The 20,424-nt window shown below is 45.7% G+C and overlaps 1 protein-coding gene across 1 annotated transcript in view; it reads right to left on the bottom strand.

The window, feature by feature from the left end:
- SNRNP200 (small nuclear ribonucleoprotein U5 subunit 200) overlaps positions 1 to 20,424 on the bottom strand; it is a 47,014-nt gene that overhangs the window by 567 nt on the left and 26,023 nt on the right. Inside the window, exons 21-44 of the mRNA XM_081200891.1 lie at positions 19,845 to 20,042; positions 18,305 to 18,457; positions 17,713 to 17,793; positions 17,233 to 17,316; positions 16,423 to 16,529; positions 15,459 to 15,577; positions 15,058 to 15,212; positions 14,642 to 14,831; positions 12,493 to 12,666; positions 11,241 to 11,401; positions 10,591 to 10,818; positions 9,155 to 9,346; positions 8,723 to 8,901; positions 7,563 to 7,714; positions 5,988 to 6,096; positions 5,025 to 5,133; positions 4,607 to 4,796; positions 4,205 to 4,369; positions 3,948 to 4,069; positions 2,739 to 2,882; positions 2,372 to 2,548; positions 2,105 to 2,265; positions 1,696 to 1,777; positions 1,443 to 1,535 (exon numbers count right to left, since the gene is read on the bottom strand). Coding sequence (XP_081057017.1) covers positions 1,443 to 1,535; positions 1,696 to 1,777; positions 2,105 to 2,265; positions 2,372 to 2,548; positions 2,739 to 2,882; positions 3,948 to 4,069; positions 4,205 to 4,369; positions 4,607 to 4,796; positions 5,025 to 5,133; positions 5,988 to 6,096; positions 7,563 to 7,714; positions 8,723 to 8,901; positions 9,155 to 9,346; positions 10,591 to 10,818; positions 11,241 to 11,401; positions 12,493 to 12,666; positions 14,642 to 14,831; positions 15,058 to 15,212; positions 15,459 to 15,577; positions 16,423 to 16,529; positions 17,233 to 17,316; positions 17,713 to 17,793; positions 18,305 to 18,457; positions 19,845 to 20,042 — 3,525 coding nt within the window. The remainder of the gene's footprint in view (positions 1 to 1,442; positions 1,536 to 1,695; positions 1,778 to 2,104; positions 2,266 to 2,371; positions 2,549 to 2,738; positions 2,883 to 3,947; positions 4,070 to 4,204; positions 4,370 to 4,606; positions 4,797 to 5,024; positions 5,134 to 5,987; positions 6,097 to 7,562; positions 7,715 to 8,722; positions 8,902 to 9,154; positions 9,347 to 10,590; positions 10,819 to 11,240; positions 11,402 to 12,492; positions 12,667 to 14,641; positions 14,832 to 15,057; positions 15,213 to 15,458; positions 15,578 to 16,422; positions 16,530 to 17,232; positions 17,317 to 17,712; positions 17,794 to 18,304; positions 18,458 to 19,844; positions 20,043 to 20,424) is intronic.

The following is a 20,424-nucleotide window of genomic DNA, read 5'->3' as shown; positions in this document are numbered from 1 at the left end:
TGCTGAGAGCTGGGCAGGAAGGAACTGGAGAGGTCGCCCTCTGATATGAGGCTATAGACATTTGATATGACCTGCCTAGCAGAGCAAGGGGGAGAAACAACCCATTCCAGGATTCCCACCTCCTTGCAGGGGGCCTTTGCAGACCACTCTTCATTTTGAAGCTTCAGATTTTCTGTCAATCAGTGACAGTTATGATAAGCAGGACTGTGGGTATTCTGCAATTTAACAGAATGCAGGAAGCACAAGGAAATTGGCATTGGGCGTAAGATGCTGCTTCTAGCAAGTCTACCCTCCCTCTCACTCTTACTGCATGGGGTGGCTCTTGTGGCCCTCCAAATGTTGCTGAACTACCTCCCATCAGCCCATGGGAGTTGCATTTCAGCAACAGGTGTCCCCACCCCTGCCTTACTGCAAAGCCATGTTTTAAAGTGTGTGTACAAGGCCTGCTAGAATCCCAGAAGCTGCAGGAGGTGGGTTTTCAGCCCAATCAAGGATCAGCAATCCCCAATTTGCACATGCTACATAGATCACATAATGCACTTGGGTTTCCTGGGGCCAGGAGGAGTCCAGACCCTTGAGCATAAGCACAATTTTATTTTCAGTCATCCCAAACTTATCTTGTATTCTAAAAAAAATGTTGAGGCCAGTAATACCAGGACATGGTCAATAAAGCCAACAAAAATCAGACTGGTGCAAGGTGTGTCAAGCTGTCCATTTGGGAGGAGTATGAGTTAGCTAAAGATCCCACCTCCAACATCCCACACACTGCCCACCCCCAGCTCCAACCTGAACAGAATTCAGGTGTGCTTATATAATAAGAGATGCACAGAATTCAGGTGTGCTTATATAATAAGAGATGCACAGAATTCAGGTGTGCTTATATAATAAGAGATGCACAGAATTCAGGTGTGCTTATATAATAAGAGATGCACAGCATGGACTGTTCCTGTGATCCAAAATACAGGTTTATGGGGTGGGGGAGGGGGGTTAGAGGTTGCATCTTAGTCAAAGCTCTCTCCTGACATGATTGCAAGAATAGAGCAGGCCTCTCTGGGGGTGGGGGTGGGGTAGTTTTACTGTGCCGTCCACTATGTCCCTTCTTGCTGCTTCAGCAGGTTTTCTGAGCTGCTCAATTTTTCTGTTTGCAGCTAAGAGGCAGAAAATAATCTCAATTGTTTTACATGAGTGATTACCTGGATCCCTGTTACGCTGCAACTTGTGGGAGGCCAAAGAAGCCACACCCTTATGGTCCCCCTCACTGGATGCCTTTAACCTCCCCTTTTGCTTGATAATTCATTGGCCAAAAAGCAGGAGGTCCTTGACCTACAATGCTGAGGATGCCCTGGCCTAACACAAGGCTCATGACAGCAGCAATTATGCCTCCCCATAAGGCTCTTCTGGAGGTGAAATGAGATCATCATGGTTGTTCCCAGATCACTCACCTTAGCCTTCTGCTGCAGCGTCAGTCTCTTGATGGAGATAAGGCTGTTGGATTTGGAGTCTCCAATCACTACCCACCAGCCTTCCTCGCGTTTCTGCAGATGAGAGGGGGAAAGTGAGGAAGACGACTTGTGACATCCTCCCTGTCCCTCTGCATCACAACCCTGTAGGTTCCAGCCCCATCCTACCCTTTGCCTCCCACAAGTGGGCCCAGCTGGTCTGCATCAGGCACAGGCTGGGCAGGACTCAACATACCTGTGGGAAGAGGGGCGCAATCACTGGTCCAGTGACTTCTTCCTCTCGCTCCAGCTGCACCAGCACCACCACTGGCCCTCCGCTGAAGAAACAAACCAGATTAGACACACACACCTGGAACACTGTGCTAAGGGGGAGCATGCAAAGGTTGCTAACTGGCCTGCAAGCGGCAACGTGCATAGAAGCCCATTTGGCAGCAAATCACATGGCAAAATCATGGTCTACAGTGAAAAATCAACCACAGCAGCTTTCGTTTTGAAAACGGAGGAAGCCTTTGTTATTTTGAAGGAAACCCTCTGAAAGGGCACAAAAAATGAAGAATAATGCCCCCCCCCCCAGCTAAGTAACAAGAACTGCTTGGTCAAATTTACATCTTCTGGCTTTATTTTTCATTGCTATGCTCCATTACCTGCGAATACCATCCTTTTCCACCACTTCATAGGAAAGCTCAATGTTAGGGTAGCGGTTACAGAAGCGGGCCACATCAGCAATTTGGGTATCAGAGAGCTGCAGCAGGGCGTTGCGGTCTTCGTCCTCCATTTCCATGATGTCGAATACACTCTCCACTCCCTGCAGAAGGGCAGACATGGGATAAGCCAGCCGGGGTGGCCAAGAAAGGAGCAGGTTCATGGTGGTGGAACAACCTCCCCACCTCCCTGCCTGAGTCCGCTCTCACCTTCTCCGTGCAGCGCTTGATGTGCTCAGAGGTGAAGTGGGGCAGCTGCTTCAGGTAGGAGTCCTTTGACCACATGGCCTGGGTGACCATCTGGGCCAGCTCCATGGCAGCCAGAGCAGGACTCAGCCAGCCGTTGCTGGACAGAACATCCACGCAAGCTTGGATCAGACGAATTGCCTAGGAGAAAAGACAGAACAAAGGAGCTCAGCATCCCAGATATCAGCACAAAAGGGGGAACAATGCCCTCAGCTAGCCAAGCTTCAAATATGAGACCAAATGGGAATTGGCAGCATCTGTTGTGAACTTGCCCTGAAGCAGCAGGCAGCTCTGGGTGCCCCCCAGCCGTGTTTTTGCTCTCCCCCAATACCTTGCTGAGAATCTCCTCTGTGTCAGACTGGAGCTCTGCACTCAGCTGCATACGTGACAGGTGAGCCTGAAGCAGAAGGTTCGTTTTGACATGGGGGTCGTTGAATTTGGGGTTATTCAGCTTGTGAGGCACTTTCTGGGCAAGCTGAGGAAAGGAGAGAAGCAACATTCAGAACACAGGAATGTTCTCTGACTATCTCTTAGCACCAAATGCAATCACACACACAATTTGCGGGAGCAAGACAGATTAGAACGCAAAGATCAGCACCCATCACCCAGAGAGGGCGGGGGCTTGAGGTGCAGCATAAAAGACAGGCGACACTGCCATGCGGAGGACAAGTCTAGAGCTGGCAAAGATGTAGCCAGCAGGATGTAGAGGCCCTGCTAGCCACATTGGCCCACGGATCTACCATTTAGTGGTATAGGGATATATTTCTTATTCAGTTTTAAAAGGTCATCACAGACTTCAGAATTTGAAACTACAGAAGTGAAAGTTCTCTACGAACGAAACAGAGGACAAAATGTACACAATGAATACAGACTGGGGAACTTAAGTGCACATGTACAGCCCAGTAGGCTAACTGTATTTGGTTCTATAAACTTAGCTCTCAGCCACTGGAAATTTTACCACTTTTACATGTATAATATATTTTTCCCAACAAGTACCAACTTCTATTTTGGTTTTAAGTTGTGTTTTTTTTAAAGCAGATCACACATTTAAAAAATATTTGCAACGCACATAAAGCAGAAAGAATTTTTCACAAATGAACCATCTCCACACAAAAATCTCTGTTCAGACAATAACAATTTCCCAATTCTTTAAAACCATGTTTGCTTATCTTTAAAATATATATACATAAAAACCCTCCTAAACAACTCAGTCTTCACCAACTTCGCACAAGAAAGGCCTTAGGAGGGAACTCCTAGTTATGGAGCCCTGCTCTGTATCCTCATGGATTTATCTCAGGCAGGTGGACGCTAGAGCAGGATCAGGACCACTTGCCCTGCATCTAGCATCTAAATACTACTAACTTGGGTTAAATTATTGCTTCCAAATATATATTTTTTAATGTTTTGCTAAACCAGAATTTGAGAAGGACTGGGGTCCTCTGCTCTTGGAGGGAAGCCAATGGGCTGTATAAAATTTCCCAAGTCAACCAACCACCCCACCCCCACCCCCCGTGCCCATCAAGCTGAAGAGCTGGCTCACCTGGCGCAGGAGGTTGTCCTCATGGTGCCGGATGGGAATGTTCTCATACTCAGCAGCATTGGAAATGATTTCAATCAGCCCTCGCACTTTAGTCTTGGCATTCAGGGACATGCTGAAGAGCTCTAGAGGTGGTGGTGGGTTTTTAATAAAAGAAAAGGTAGCATCAGGTATGAGGCTGCAGCCTCAGACAACAAGCAACACACCAGCATGCCATGCACAGGTGCCATGATGTCCGTAACTCCCAGCACGCCCCTTACCAATGGTGGTGTAGTTGATGTAGTAATAAGCTGCAATCATGCCCAAGTTCAAAGGCGCCACATCCATCTCATCCTCAATGCTGATACACTTGGACTGCTCAAGGTCACTAAGCGTCTGCTCCACCAACTCTGACAGGTGGTCACTGAGATGCCTGTGCGAAACTCCTGAACAAAGAGACAAAGGAAGACAGATGCTGCACATCCACAGGGGCTGGAAACATAGGAGCTTGAAATAATCTTTGTGTTTTATTACTTCAGAACCAGTACGACTTTGAGGAAGGACAGTGTGAAAACATAAGAAATAATCCTTCTCCATTCCCCTCCCTCTTGTCCAAGTGTGTGGCAGGATAGAGGCACAAAGCAACAAAAACAGGGGGAGGGGTTGGGATTCGGCTTTCCCACCTTGCAGGTTGTAGTAGTTGGGATTCTGAGTCATCCTGCGATACAAGAAGGTCCAGGTGAGATAGTCGACAGCATCCTGCTTGTTCTCAATTGTCTTGGTGACGATCTCAGCATTGAAGTGATCATGCATGCAGTGGTCTAAATGAGACTCCACTGGCAGGGGCTCGTATAGGAACTTCTTGAAGAAATCCTTTGAGTGGGAGAACCAAAGTGGCATTTTTAGTGTGTCAAACAATTTACGAGTTTCATAAAGATTTCCACTCTGAACAAAGGAATACTCAAATCCAGACTGGAAGAGAAACTGTGCCTCAAGCAAACCTCATCCAGCGAACATATGGAAGAAATGTGATCCTAAATTTCTTCAGGCCCCCAGCCCTAAAGAACATGCAAGTCCACTCATTCCCTGTTGTTTGCTCACCTTCTTGGATCCCTGGCACATAATGACACAGCGCCCCTCATCGTCCTGCAGCGGGCGGTTTGCGTGGCCCACCATCTGCAGCACATCATAGATGGGATAATCCACATACCTGGCACATAGGAAAGTAATTAACTATGTTAATAGAAGCAGAAGGCAAAAGGTTTAGAATTCTGTAGAGGGGAAACTTCTGCAATATGCATGTCATGACAAATTCCAGATTCAGTCTGACTGGCTGAAAGTTAAAAGGTCTAGTTAGTTCATTTTCTGCAAGGGATGGAGAAGATCCAATGGGTTGCTTCTCCTGCTCATCCATGGATCTCCCTCCTTCACTGCCCCAAATCACCACATTCCCTTGTGAAGAAACCAGGGCAGGAGCTTGGAAAACTGAAGAGGCAAAAAATGCACAGGAATCTTCACCGAGGGCTGAGGGTACCACTTAAAGAATGAAAGGCCAACTTCAATTCCTTCTGGCCTCTTATGAGGGTACCAGTACCTGGCCACGTATTTTCAGCTGCCCAAATCACAAGAACCAGCAATGTGTGTTGTTGATATGACTGTTTCAATCTGCAGAGGAATTAATACTTGGACTCTGGGTCAGATATTATATTCTGTAAACCATAGCCAAATTGCAGCTATTGATAAAGGTAATACATGAGACACATGAAAACCCATTTTTTTCACATCAGTGTCACTCTAGGAGTAAGAAATGCACATCTGGTTGACCAGCTTCTAGACTATTCCAATTGTGCCTGAGCAGCCAGGATGAAACAAGGCCTATCTTAACAACAAAATCAAAACCAGCCCCAAATGAGATGCTCTCCTCTAGTTTCTGGGGTGAGCCTCACTTTCCCTTTCACCCTGGGCTTCTTTTTCCAGTGGCTGTTACATTCCTCACTGCATAGCCCAGCAGTCCTCACCTTTCCCGTGGGCCCAGAACCCAGCAACCCAACTCCCTTCACTCACGCATGGATCTTGCCATTGTAGTACTGCGTGTCCATGATGATCACCAGGTGAGAAGCTACATTCATTCCCCAGCAGAGGCTCCGCGAGGCCACCACCACCTGAATGGCACCTAACAGCAAAACAGAAGAGCAGAACTAGATGAGAACCAATTCACAGCCCAGCTGACTGTGGGGGAACAACACACATAGAAGCAGCGCGGAACAGCCAGCAGTTTGCAAAGTATGATTCAGACACCTCAGCCCTTTCATGACATTATCCGGTGTAGAAATGAACGTACATAGTTGAAGGGGTGGAGCCTGCCACCACAATGCCACCTGCTGACATTTCTACTATAACAGATTACATCTGAAAAAATCTAGATTTCTAATTTCCTACAGGTCACCAAGAAACCTAATCATACACTGAGAATATTATTTAACAAAAGAGATTGTGTGCATAAAGGAAGATATGCAGGTTGCTTGATCTGCATCATAGGATGGCCAATTACTGAATTCTCAGGGGTGGCAAACTTGATTTTGCACACAAACTGAGTAGTTGATCGCCTTATTATTTATTGAATTTATATACCGCCCTATACCCGGAGGTCTCAAGGCAGTTCACAATGTTGCTGGAAGAAATGCTTAGGAAGAAAAGCCTCTCAAATACAGAACACATGAGCTCAGGAAACACATACATAAGCATGAGAGGTGTAACATAAAATGCTCAATATCTCCATTACTTTAAAATATTTTTTCCCCTTATGTATGAAACATTTCAACAGTGAGGCGGGTGATAAACCAGCAGAATCCCTAATCTGTCCTGATTCCCCAGTGCCAGGGACACACACTCTAGATTCCCCCGACTGGACAGAGAGCCTGGAGATAGAGAATCTCTATAGAGCACAGCAACTCCCCCTCCCTGACCCTTGAGTATGGCCTGATGCTGCACTGAGTACCCAGGTGGGCACAGCTGGGTGAGACCAACTCCACCCTGTTCACACACCCAGGTTTCAGGGATACATGCCAGATCAGCCTCCTCATCCATAATCAGATCATATATGAGGGAGATTTTATTCTGGGTCGACCTGGCATTCAACAGCAGCAGTTGCAGACCTAAGGGTTGGCTGATATGACAACCACAATTCCCCAGGTTGGAGGAGGGGCTGGCACACGGTATAGTCACTAATTGCCTGAGCCGCGTGCCCCTTACCTGGCCTGCCCCTCCTCCCATACCATACCCCCCCTCCTACCCAGAACCACTGTAATTGGGGCTCCTCCTGCTCTCCTCTCTCCTCTCCTCCCAGGCACATCCCACAAAATGCCCTTACAACTCAGTTAAAAACAGTTAAAACACTAAAAATAAATAAATATGAAAAACAATTTAAAAGAAGTATCTTAAATAAATAAAAATCAACAACCGGGAGCCTGATCTGACCTTTAGTCGTGTACACAGCCATCCCTGATTTACATCTTAGTTACTACCTTGGGGGTTTTTGGAATTTCCCCCCTGAATAGAGACATTTCTTTATGGTGCCTGATAATCCCTCATTTTCTGAATTGACCCATAAATCTGCAGTCTGCTCCCACCCCACTTTACCTGAGCCAAAAAGCTGCTCCACAACTCTTCGCTCCATGGAGGTCAGTCCCTCATGCAGGTATCCCACCCCGTTCACCAGGGTCTCCTTCAAGGTGTTGTCATTCAGCTTGTCCAAGTAGGGAGCCACATCCTTCTCAGTGCAGTGCAGGAACCTGGCAAGGAGCAACAAGCCAGACCGAAGTCAGGACAGCCAGCAGACCAAGACAAACCTCCTCATTCAGTCAACAGCCTCCATCCTATCACCCAAAAGACTGGTGAAGAGTGACCCCCTCCTGTCCCCAGAACCTTAAAAGCAGACGGGAACCATCAACTGTCAGTGACAGAGTTTCTCATCAACACTTCTCATTTCCCTCAACAGCTTTTGTAAAGCAATAATTCTGCCGCAGCAGATTTAATTTCTGGGCAGAAAAGTAGCAACTTGAGAAACTCTCATCTCTGCAAAATCTAGTCTACTTCCAACATCCCTTGCCCATGTTTGGCCCTCACAAACTTCATTACTTCCACATCATCTGCCCCAGACTGAGCTAGATATCCTTCACCCCAGACCCTCCAGCATGTAGACATTAAGCACATACACATCCAGCCAAATACAAATTAAATAAGTGGGCCCATCACACCCATTCTTTCAGATTATTCATATCATTTCTTTGTATAAGAACAAACATGAAGGAGGTTTCCCAGCCCACTCACAGATCCTTATAGTATCAGTGGAAACAGCTGGTCCTAGCAAGTGTTAACCATTTTCAATTTTAACCTGAGGATGGTCATTTGTCCAGTTTTAATTTTAACTTTTATTTATTTGAATTAATTTTGGGATGCATTTTAATCAATTGATTGCTTGTTTTTATGCATATTGTATTATTTATATGATGTTAGCTGCTCTGAGCCTGGCTCCGGCCAGGGTACAAATTAATTATTATTATTATTATTATTAAATGTCAAAGTTACTGAAAGATTGCAGAGGGAAGGCGTTTCAAAGAGCAGGTCCCTCTCTATTCTACTCTAGTGTAGCTCCAGTGTCCTTTAATAGCTTCTTGCCCCTTCTCAATTACTGACAGGGGTACAATAAAAAGGAATCACACACAGGCTGCAAAATTCAGCTTCTCCTCTTGTATCATTTAGTTATCTGGAGCACAGATTACATGGTGTCCTGCCCATACCTTTGTCTCTGGACATCTGATGCGCAGGTAGTGAGGATGTCAATGGCTGTGAGGCGCGTCTGCTTGCGAGACGGAACAAACACGATCACTGGCTTCTTTGGAGAGTGCTTCATGATAGCATGATAGACTGGCTTGGCCATGGACAACAGGCGGGTCTGGGTGTGGCTGATGTTGAAGCCCTAAGGAGCAGCAAAAGAGAAGAGAGAGGGTGATAATGTTGCCAAACCTCAGTGCTTGCAAGAGGCTAATGGAAGGGTCCCAGGTTCGATCCCTAGGGTCTCCAGGGAGGGCTGGAACAAAGGCCTGCCTGAAACCTTCAAGAGCGGCTTCCTGTCAGTATTGACTGTACCAAGCCGAATGGCCCTTTGAGCTAGATGAACGCCAGCTTTCTATGTTCCTAGAGTTCCCCAGAGGTGGTGGGTAGGAACTTACTTGGATGTGTAGCTCCAGGGGCACAGGGCGCACGTTGGGGTGAAAGTTGAAGGTGGCCGTGGCACTGCAGCCTAGCCAGTGGGCCACATCCTTGGCGTTGGACAGTGATGAGCTCAAGGCCACAATGCGGATGGGACGCTCAATCTGGGAGGAGATGTAGCGCATCCGGGAACAGATCACCTCCAAGACTGGCTGCAAAAGGAAGCCAAAGACACCTGGGTTACTTCAAGCACCCTCAGCCATTCCACATCTAGATATTTCCATCAGCATTGATTTCATTTCGCTATCCGCTCCTCCTCCATCACCACGACTAGGATCTTCAGTTTCCAGCTCTTTGCTCAACCATCCCACCTCCCTTCGATCTCTTAGGCAAACTGCAGAAGAATTCCAATAATTCCACCTCGGTGCAACCAGTTAATGTGAACAGGTGATACAATTAACAAGAGATCTCGGCAGGCTGTTTTTCATTTTGAGTATGCATAGATATGTAACTTGTATATAATCAATTGACTTTCTTTTTACAATGTTGAATATTGATATATTGCTTTTGTTTTCAGATCGCTCAAAACATATTGAGCTGTTCTGAAAATAAAATCCTAATTTGGCAGCAAATTAATATATATTCTCCTTTGTTTTGGTTTTTGCATTTTCTTGATGCAACCACTAACATTAATACTTCAGTGTCCACCCTCTGGAAGGCCTCATTTCGAGATGATTGAAGGACCCTGACTTTGACTAGCTGGGTTAGGCGGAAAGCCTCCAAGAGAGAGGTGACAGTTCTATAGGAAAAGCCCACAATCTTCACATCCAGCTGGCACCTGCTATTGCCAACTGCTATCAACAATTACTAAAATTGACAATTTCACTCATCATTTTTGATGCCCAACTGGTTCACTGGCAATATTTATTACTCAGGGGAGGGTGGGAGAACTGAGTTTTGCATCCAAATGTCCCCATGTTTAATCCCTACTATTTCCATGTAGGTCTGGGGAAAGCTCCCTTCCGAAAACCTCAAGAACTGTTGTTAGATTGTGTAGATAGACAATGCTGAGATAGGTGGTTCAAATGCCTGCTGACAGAAGGTGTCTTCCTATCCCTGGGTAAGTTATCTTTGAAAACCATCAGCCATAAAATACATGGACCTGTTTGGATGCCTTACAGTCTGCTCAGCACACACTGGCCGTGGGAGCTACTTCTAATTGCAACCCTTTATGCAATGCCAGGTGCTGCACAAGATGCTGGGAAGGAGAGAGGTGCTTAGGGGATGCAACGGTTACAGATTTCTGTCTCCTTCTGTTGCCCAGAACGAGAAGCTCCTCAGTACACAGGATATGCAGCAACTCTGTATGGGAAACCCTCCAAGATAGAAAGGTCAGTGTCCTGCTCTCTCCCTCCAATCCCCTTTGTGGTGGGCTGCATTCCCCCATGAGACTCACCCCATTCTCGCCACCAATGAGATGCACTTCATCCACAATGAAGAGGTTGACGTTTTGCACGTTCTTGCGCTGCTTCCAGCGCCGGGAAAGGATGTCCCACTTCTCAGGAGTGCTGATTATAATGTTGCCTTTGCCCAACAGCTTCAGGTCAGTGCTGGTCTCCCCCGTCAGCAAGACAACTTTCTTGAGTAGGCGCTCTTGGAACTTCTCATACCAATCCAGGAAGATCTTCCATGGCAAAAGGAAGAGCAGACAATGTTCTTAACAGCCGTCCTTCCAAGCACTCTCCTCCTCACACACACAAAGCACACCTTCTCTAGTTTTTCTAGCTTACAAACCAACAAAGTGATCATCCAGACTTATCCTCATATATTCTGCAATGCTTTAATTCCATCTTTGCAGAATCTGAACTTCACTCACAAAGCAAAGAGAATAAGGAGGACAATGGGGAAGTAGAGAGAGCTGCATAAAATATACTTGAGTACTTGATCCAGCTAAGGCCAACAGCTACCCCTCAGAACACCCTATCCAGACCATCTTCTTTTGTTTTTCTGCCTGAAAAGCTTTCACTGGGAAGAGGAATTGATTAAAGCTATTCTTATCAACCTCCTGAAAAGGGCAGATTTCAAAATAGTTAGGGAGTGCTGTACCTGCTCAGCAAGGGCTTCCATTGGTGTGATGTAGACACAGCGGCCTTCCAAATTCTGCAGCAACATCCTCAGAATGGCAAACTCAGCACAGATCGTTTTTCCACTGCCTGTGGGAGCTCCCACAAACACATTTTCATCACTGTTATAGACGGTGTTGAAAACTAGACCGAGAAAGAAAAGGTAGAGGAAAATTTCCCTATGGCCAGCAACAGTTACTCCAGAACCCACAAGAACCGAAAAGTATCCTTCCCCAGATGGTGCCCTCTAGATGTTTTGAACTGCAAATCCCATCAAATCCAGGCAACACAACTGGGGGCGATGGGAGCATCATAAGAATCATAGAATTGTAGAGCTGGAAGGGGCAACAAGGGTCATATAGTCCAACCCCCTGCAATGCAGGAATCTTTTGCTCACCGTGGGGCTCAAACCCATGAGCCTGAGATTAAAAGTCTCATGACTGAGCTCAGAGGCTTGCTGGCTGGGGCTCATGGGAGTTGTAGAGGGCACCAGTTTGGTGAACGTTGCTAGAAGTGTCGGTATTTAAGAAAATAAGAAGAGCTTGCTGGATCAGGCCAATGGTGCATCATATTCAGCATCCTCTTCTCACAGTGGCCAAGCAGATGCTTGTGGGAAACTCACAAGTGAGATCCAAGCACAAAAGGACTCCCTTCCTGTGGCTTCCAACAACTGGCATTCATCATGGCTAGTAGCGAACTTGCCCAGCAACAGACACAGCACCTGAATTTGTAACCACGTCCCAAACAAGCACCACATACCAAGACTACTAGACTGAACCCCCCAGCTATGTGATGGAATGTCTGACAATTAAGACTGCAGTTCTGAATTATGCCATTTTGTCTTGCATGCTCCAGGCTGTTGGCACCTAATATATACCGTATTTTCGCTCTATAAGATGCACCAAGCCATAAGATGCACCTAGTTTTTGGAGGAGGAAAACATGAAAAAAAATATTCTGAATCTCAGAAGCCAGAACAACAAGAGGGATCGCTGCACAGCGAAAGCAGCAATCCCTCTTGCTGTTCTGGCTTCTGCGATAGCTGCGCAGCCTGAATTCGCTCCATAAGACGCACACACATTTTCCCTTACTTTTTAGGAGGGAAAAAGTGAGTCTTATAGAGCAAAAAATACGGTAATACTATGCAGCTTCCCCCACCCCGCCCCTGCTAAGATGGTTCCTATTTTCTTGGCAGCCCTCCTCATCACTGACTCAAGACCCGGCTGCACTGCCCACCTTGAGTCTGGATAGGATTGAAGAAGGGAAACTTGTCCTGGTAGAGGCTCTCAAAGGCGCTGTTCCGCAAAGCGGAGACAGGCAGTGGCTGCAGGTCCAGCAGCTCGGTTGGTGGAGGGTACTTCTCTGGAAGGATCAGATGTCGGAAGGACACAGGCAGCTGTGTCTCACAGGCTGAAATAATCAAGCACATAAACACAAAGAAGATGAAAACAGAGGATCTAGATCTGTTCTCTGCTTTTACAAGAGGTATTCTTTGAATGAGAAGATCAATAGAGAGAGGTCAGACCCAGAATGTTGTAAGAGGGCCTGGGGGAGTCGCATTTTAGCCATGGCTGTGCTTGTGCCAGGATATGGTGCTCTTAGCAAATGTTCAACATGGTCCCAGGTCTGCCCCCTAAACCCTGGAACATCAGGGTGCTCATCTTTCTTTTGTACCTTCTGCACCCTGAGCAGCAGACTGCAAAGATACTTGCATACTCAGATGCAATCCAGGCATTCTCATGACGGTAGTTAGGGGTAGTAGACCGGTGGGGGTCTACTACCCCAAAGCCAATAATTGTCCTATGCCAATTCTGTCATTCAACAGAAGGAAGATTGGCCTCCAAGAGCTATGAAGCGTTTGGAACACAGGATGGAACAGAAAAAAATGCTTTAAGAACTTGAACTGAACAGCTTCTTTAGATCCAAGGTGAGCGTCTCTCCAAATCTGCACCTCACATAATAACTGTGCTAGGGGTTAGCTTTAAACATTTCAAGTGCTGAAGATACATGATTGCCACCTTTTGTATGGAAAAAGCATGTCCAAATTTTGGCACTCTGAGACACTTTTTCCTTCGTGTATTTCTGATGTGCTGCCCTGTTGACTGAAAATTTGGACCAACATATTTAAAGACTTTAACTGGTTATCCATATACCATCTGTGGGCCCTGTAGTGTCTTCAAGACTTTGGTAATTCACAGCCAGCTGTTCCTTTTGGCAGTATCCTGAGAATGCCCTCGTCAATCTTCTAGGCAGACTTTTGTTTGAGATAGGAGTACTGTGTCATCAGCATATAGTAACAGGTGGCTTTTGTGGCCAATTTAGGGGCATGATACTCTGGGGGTGTTAATTTATATTTATTTATATATAAATTAAATAATGCAGGAGCTAGGGTACACCTTGCTTAACTCCCTTTGTAGCTGGTATGCAAGCTGCGCGTTTGTAGAGCAACGCACTTTCAGCATGGTGTCTTTATGTAGACATTTAACCAAGAAAAACAATCTTTTATGCATTCTCAAAGAATTTGATTTATCCCAGAGTCTTACTCAAGAGATTGATTTGAATGCAGCTTTCAGGTCTATGAAAGCTGCATATAGCACGCTACCTGGTTTCTTAACATATTTATCTATAAAATGGGCTAGTACAAAGCAATGGTCTGTGCTGGATCTACCTTGTCGACTCTAGCTAGGTGATGTGGCCTTTCCGGAAAATTTTCAGGAGTTAGGGTAATATACATTGGGAAATTTTCAGTTTGCAACATGAAAATTTCTGATGCTCTAAATAGTAACTTAATTTAGCATGTTCATTCTATTTTAGTAAACAAAGCTTAAAAACAGAACTGCCCAGCTTGCTTAAAACTGCATTTGCAGTTTGCATCCATTCTTCATTACCAAGGATCTTAGGATATGGAACACTTTCCATGGAAAAAATTCCACTCTGCATCACTCCTGTGGCACGACCAACCTGTTATGAACTATTGGAAGAGGTTATAGGGCAGCCACATTTTTCCAAACATGAAGTACTGAGGGGACAGAATTAACTATGCAGGTGAATGCAAACAGTATGGAAGTGATGCTTTTGACTCCTCAGTGTGGCAAAGGAAGACAACACTGGAGGGGCTTCCCTATTATATGATTCCAGGCAGGTCTATGGCTGTTCAGAGAGGAAAGTGAGGTCCTGATTTGGCCCCACCTGGGCTGGCAATGTGTGATGTGGGTGGTGCTGGTGGGCTTTCATCTTTAGGGGAGCAAGAGGGGGCAGAAACAGCTAGAAAAAAGACTTGACAGGCAAAGAACATGTCTGGGCTTCCCCCGCAATAGACTGTTCACACTGCAGACCCCAGCTGGGGAGCTGGAGAACACCCTTCTGCAAAAGAATGGGGACTTACAGAGCCAGCGATCCGAGACCACCCGGATAAAGTATTGTGGGGGGAGAGGCTCGAAGACCGGCACAAAGAAAGTGATGAGGTGTTCATCCTGAGCATACTTGGCCTTCAGGAGGAAATACTCGTGATGTAGGATGACTTCACTGTCCACATCCTCCACCAGGATCCAAAAGGCCTCTGAAGAACCATGCACCTGGCCCAAGAGAGGAGAAAACTGGGATTTAAATACTGGCCCCAAGTGAAAATTCTTGCTCTCTCTGTGTACTGTTTAAGGAGTGCAACTTGTACTGCTGCTACCATTCAGTCCCCATCAATCCCTGTTCCATGAGCTGCCTCCACCTCAAACTAGCTACCCAGCAACCCTCCCCACCCCACCTTACTGGTGGCCATTACTTCAGACCTCCAGGGGGTCCCTTTACCTTTTCATCCCACTGGAAATCTGGGGTAATTGTCAGCTCTACTTTCAGAGTGGACCTGGTGATGGGCTGCAGGTGGACAGACAACTCCAGTTTGGGGAACAAGTGGACATATTTGTGGATTGTCTTCCCCATCTTTGGCATCCGAATCAGCTCCCCTGTGAAGGGATGGTATTAAAAAAAAAGACGAGTAAGCATGTGCAGAGATGGAGATCTGAGATGAACTGCACACATTCAAGGTTCTCAGCAGGTCATAATCAAGTTGGGCCATATTCTGTAGAAAAACTGAGAGACCCTTTAGCCAAGAAACACCAATCCCTTAGATCCCCTCCGCTGCCACACACACACACACACACACACACACACACACACAGACACACACACAACCACTTCTGTCCACTGACCTATTTCATTGTGATTCAAGTCATAGAGTCGTTCAAATGGGAAGTTTTTCTTCTCAATTTTCTTCACCACCTCTTCAGGCAGTTTCTTGAATTGACGAAGGGGGCACATGGATTGCCACCTGCATGAGCAAGAAGCACCATCAGGATTGTGCCAGCAATGATGGTTAGTAAGTAATGGAAGAGGAATTTAGGCACTACCCAAGTTCCTTGTGTTTTGCCCCGCGCTCTTCCTTCAAATTGAGGAAGAAAAGTGAAGAGGTTCCTCTTCAGCCTCAAAATGAGCTCTCTGTGGCTATCTGTGCATAACCCCACCCCAACCCGCAGCCCCACAAGGCTTCCCATTTCCGGTGCCTTTGGCTTGCAAGCCTGCTCAGGAGACTAAGCCAATGCTCTTCACACTGCCATCGCAAGAGACTTGGGTTGCCTGAGGGGGCTTGCTTCTTGCCCCCTGCCCTGGCACAAAAACAAACACCATGGTCTGTCCCACTTATGGGAAGTGATTCTGGAAACCAGTACGGATGCAATCACATAACTGGCTTTCTAGGGCAGGACATACTGCTAATTTTGAAATCCCAGAAACTCCAGTCTTCTGGTCCTTAGGGTGGCACAAGTCCTTTCCCCTCTACAGCTGCTTTCCCAACCAACACTTAAAAGAAAAGGGTATACCACTCTACACTCAAAGGTCTCAGGGCGGTTACAGCATGAAATCACTTTTCATCCCTCCCCTTTGACTCCACCTATCTATGAAATCAAACCACTGCCCACCCACTGCCAAAAGACTGCCCAGGATGAAGTAAGGAGCATGGTAAGGCAGCACAACTGGATCAGGCTGGTGAGGGGCTGCCAAGCTGCTGGGGTCCTCAGCCAGTGCCCTGCTGCTAGGCCCAGCTGCCTGGCAGGGCACTACTGATATAAAATCTGCAATACATAAAGATTAAGAGTATGCTCTGGAGCCACTACATACATTCGTTTGTCAATCATCTTGCAGAGGTTCAAAGTCTTGTCAGTAAGCTGTGCCCAACCACGGTTGAGGACAATCTCAAAGATTGCACGCATGAGCCGCCCAGCAGACTGAAAGCAGGACAAAACAGATGTCAAATATCAAAGAAAGAAACCTCACAGGGAGGTTTTAGTTGATTTTTTGATTAAAATACAAGCATGTATCCACATCCATCTAAAGATCAATTTTTAAAACTCCGCTTCCACCCTGCAGGTAATCAGGCCCATTAATATAATACATCTGACAAAATGGCTCACAAGAAACAAAGAAGACCTCCAGGTACCTACAAGACTCCTTACTGCAATGAATTTACAGGGCCACCCCTTTGGAATGAAGCCATCTTACACCAAGTTAAGCCACTGGTCCATCTAGTCCAGCCTTTGCCAAATCTGTGCCCTCCAGATTCTTCGGATACGCTGGATATGGCTGTTCAAAATGTTAGTGCAAAAACTCTGGAGGGCACCGGGTTGGCAAAGGCTGGGCAAGCTCTACAATGCCTACTGCAGTGACTTTCCCAGTTCTGCTCCTCTAGATTGAAGGGATGCAACCTGGGGCCTTCTGTATATAAAGTATGGGATCTACCGCATGACAAGCTGTACAGGCCACCAAAGATAGTAAGTAAAAGTTCCTCTTTACCCATGCACAACAGAAGGCTTGTGATAGCTAAACAACAAACTTATTGTGATGTGGTCTTTCTCAAAGTGGTGGATTCATGAAAACCTTGTAAATGGAAGATACCGGAGCACAAAAGAGCCACTTCGAATGGTTACTCACCTGAGTGACATACACCATGTCTGCCATGAGAGCAAAGCCCTCCAGCTTCAGCTGGGAGATAAAGGCCTGAAGGAGCACATTGATCTAAGGAGAAGACAATAAGGGGCATTAACATCCTCCAAAGAAGGGGTGAGGAACCTTTTTCAGGCCCACAGCCACATTCTCCTGGTGTTGGCCAGACCCACAAACAAGCACACACACAACATATTAAACGTATATATATATATATATGTAGCTTTGCAAGTACACTCAAGTTTCACCATAGATTTTCTTCACAGGCTTGCCTTTTTAAAATGAAGTTGGTTTAAAACAAAACAGCTCCCAAGAGGGCAGCCAGCCAGTTACTCCCTTGGGTAAAATGACTCCCTGAACAAGTAGAACTAGTCAGAGGACAAAAAATGGGGAATTCATACAACTCAGGAACTTGTAGAACCAACCTCACGCTGGATATAAGCTTGCCCTAGAAGAGACAGGGCTTACCTTAGCACTAGGCTCCTCAATGCTTTCTTTCACTGGGATTGGGACCCGCTCAAGTAGCTTCTGCAGTTCCAGTTTCTCTTCCTGCAGTTGTTTTAAAAATAGTAATTAGGAAAGAACAGAGTAGGCTAGGCCACTCTGCCAAGCCTACAACAGCACAATATCCTTTTGAAATGAATAAAAAAGTAGGCCACTCATCCACTTCTGAGGGCCACAGATCAACAACTGCAGCAAGTTTGCATGATTAATGGAGAAATATGTATGCAGATATCAGTTTCATTCTCAATGGGTTTTCCACTGAGCTAAGCACCAGTACTTTATTCAAATTTCATTCAGTTCCTTATCAGTTTAAATACAAACATAGAAATGACGGCAATTTGAAAAAATCAGAACAAGTTGTGTTCTCTGGTTAGAGCCTTGCTGATCCAGTACCTTCATGTTTAAAAGTATTTATAGTCACAAAGACTAGGAATGTCTCCTCCACTCCACCAGTAAAAACAAGACCTTGCAGAAGAGGATACAAACTAAACACTAACAAAAATAACTGCAAGGGCAGGAGGTGGGTATCCTGCCCAACAGATTTCTGGATTCATACCTCTCTCACGGTGATGTTCTTAAACTCAGAAGAAAGTGAGAAAACCCGGAAGAGTTCAATCTCACTCAAGGTGGGCTTGAGTAGTTGGTTGTAAGTCTGTATGGTCTCATTGGTGATATAGTAGTGGCTGGCAATGCGTCCCAGCTCAGTAACCTGGGGAGAGAGGGAGGAAAGCCACTTCTGGTTAACAAAATGGAGAGGAAAGAACAAACCAGGCTTAGGTTACTGAAACACATAGGTGGGGCAGCCCTCAACATTTTGAAACTTCGGTTCAAAATAGGTTGGGGAGGTTGGTGCACTGGAATGAGCACGTTTTAAGAGATTTGAATTTTAACAGATGTTCATTGGCACCCAGACTATTTTCCAAGCATAACAGAAGGTGCGAGTTTTAACCTTAAAAGCCCCACCAGGTCTTGAATTAGGTACTTGGAAGGACCACTGCCTCCCAACAAAAGAGGCTGTTTTAGAAGGCTGTTTTTGGGGTGCCTTTTGAAGTGAAAGGAGAAGCTGCTTCAAGAAACAAACTGGTTCAGACACAACACTAAGCCAGCCACTCTGTGGTTTGAATAAAATGGAGAAGCTTGAGCTACGTGCACCAACATGTGACTTGCACATAGACTACTTTGCTTAACCAGTTTGGCCTGGTGCTGTGTAAATACTGCTATATAAAATTGTTTTTTCCTCCACTCAAAATATACAAAAAATGGACAGTGGTGACAGAGATTTAAAGTATTTTTACAGTGATTGGAATGACCACAGATGGAAAGGGGAGAAAGGATCTTTGCTACATCCCTGTCTTGTCATATATTACTACTTCAGTAAACAGAGGTTCAGTTTGGCTAACAGGCTTAGCCTCCTTTTTTTATTCATTTGGAATGTCTAGTGTGAAAATTTCTATGTAATGCATTCTGAAGCTTTAGAAACTGATAATTCTCATGTATAACAATGGAGAAATATACAATGCTTGGATCAAAGATGCATTTCTGCTCCTAGAGTATGCTGCCATCTTCATGAGGAGCATACATTGCTATTGTTTCCTGCAATTTTTTTAATTTGTGCATCTCAAAAGTAGAAAAAATAAGATAATGTGCTTAGATAGCACAGGATGCAACCATCTGCAACTCTTTAGTATTTAGCATACCATTTTTAAACCTATATAGGATGTCATTTTTAGTATACTTACCATTTTGCTTGTACAAACTGAAGCCATATGTCATATAGCAAAATGTTACATACTACATATACACACATCATTTGGGATTTGTATTATTTTGTATTCGTGTTATTTTATTTGTATTTATCTGCTTATTCTTGGGAGCCACCTAGGAAGCCTTTTTGGCTGAAAGGCGGCATACAAATAGTAACACATTTTATTTTAAAGCAGCAAAATAAGTTTTGTGTGATAAGAATATAAGAATATAACGTGTGAAGATGCACAAAGAGGCTGGCAAAGCAGCTGCAAATAAGCATCCTGGGTGGCCAGACTCCTGATAAGACTAGCAGAAAGCACCTGCAAAGAGAGTTTGAACTCCACTCTCACCTGGAAGTTCCCTGTCTTCTTGTCGTACTTGACCAGGTTGTTCTTATCTAGCATCAGAGCCGCAGTGTGCACCAAATCCAGTCGGCGCTGGTCCAACAGTGGGTCTCCTTTCAGGTCATCATGCGATATCCCATATAGAGTTGGGGAACGTAGCATTCGTATGTAGAGATAAGTATAGCCAAGCCAGTTTACAGCATCCTGCAGCGGCCAAGAAACACAGTATCAGAGTCAGCAGTTTCCAGCAACCTGTCATGCCTCAAATCCTGGAAGGGATAGGATGGGGCAGAGGCCACAGGGACATCACAGCATGCTTTAAAGGCCACTTCTGCTGGCCATCAGGCAAGGGTAGGCATAGGCAAACTCGGCCCTCCAGATGTTTTGAGACTACAATTCCCATCATCCCTGCCCACTGGTCCTGTTAGTTGGGATGATGGGAGTTGTAGTCCCAAAACATTTGGAGGGCCAAGTTTGCCTATGCCTGGGCAAGGGCTTTTCCCACCTCCCTTGCCCCATCCTCCAGCCCTGGAAGCTTTCAGAAGGGAGTTGCTGTCATGACCATTCTGCGTATGTGTCTTCTGAT

The sequence above is a fragment of the Podarcis bocagei genome (genome assembly GCF_964188305.1).
Source record: "Podarcis bocagei genome assembly, chromosome: 7".
In the NCBI taxonomy this organism is placed as follows: Eukaryota; Metazoa; Chordata; class Lepidosauria; order Squamata; family Lacertidae; genus Podarcis; species Podarcis bocagei.
Note: the sequence above shows the minus strand (reverse complement) of the source record. Positions and strands in the feature narration are given on the sequence as shown.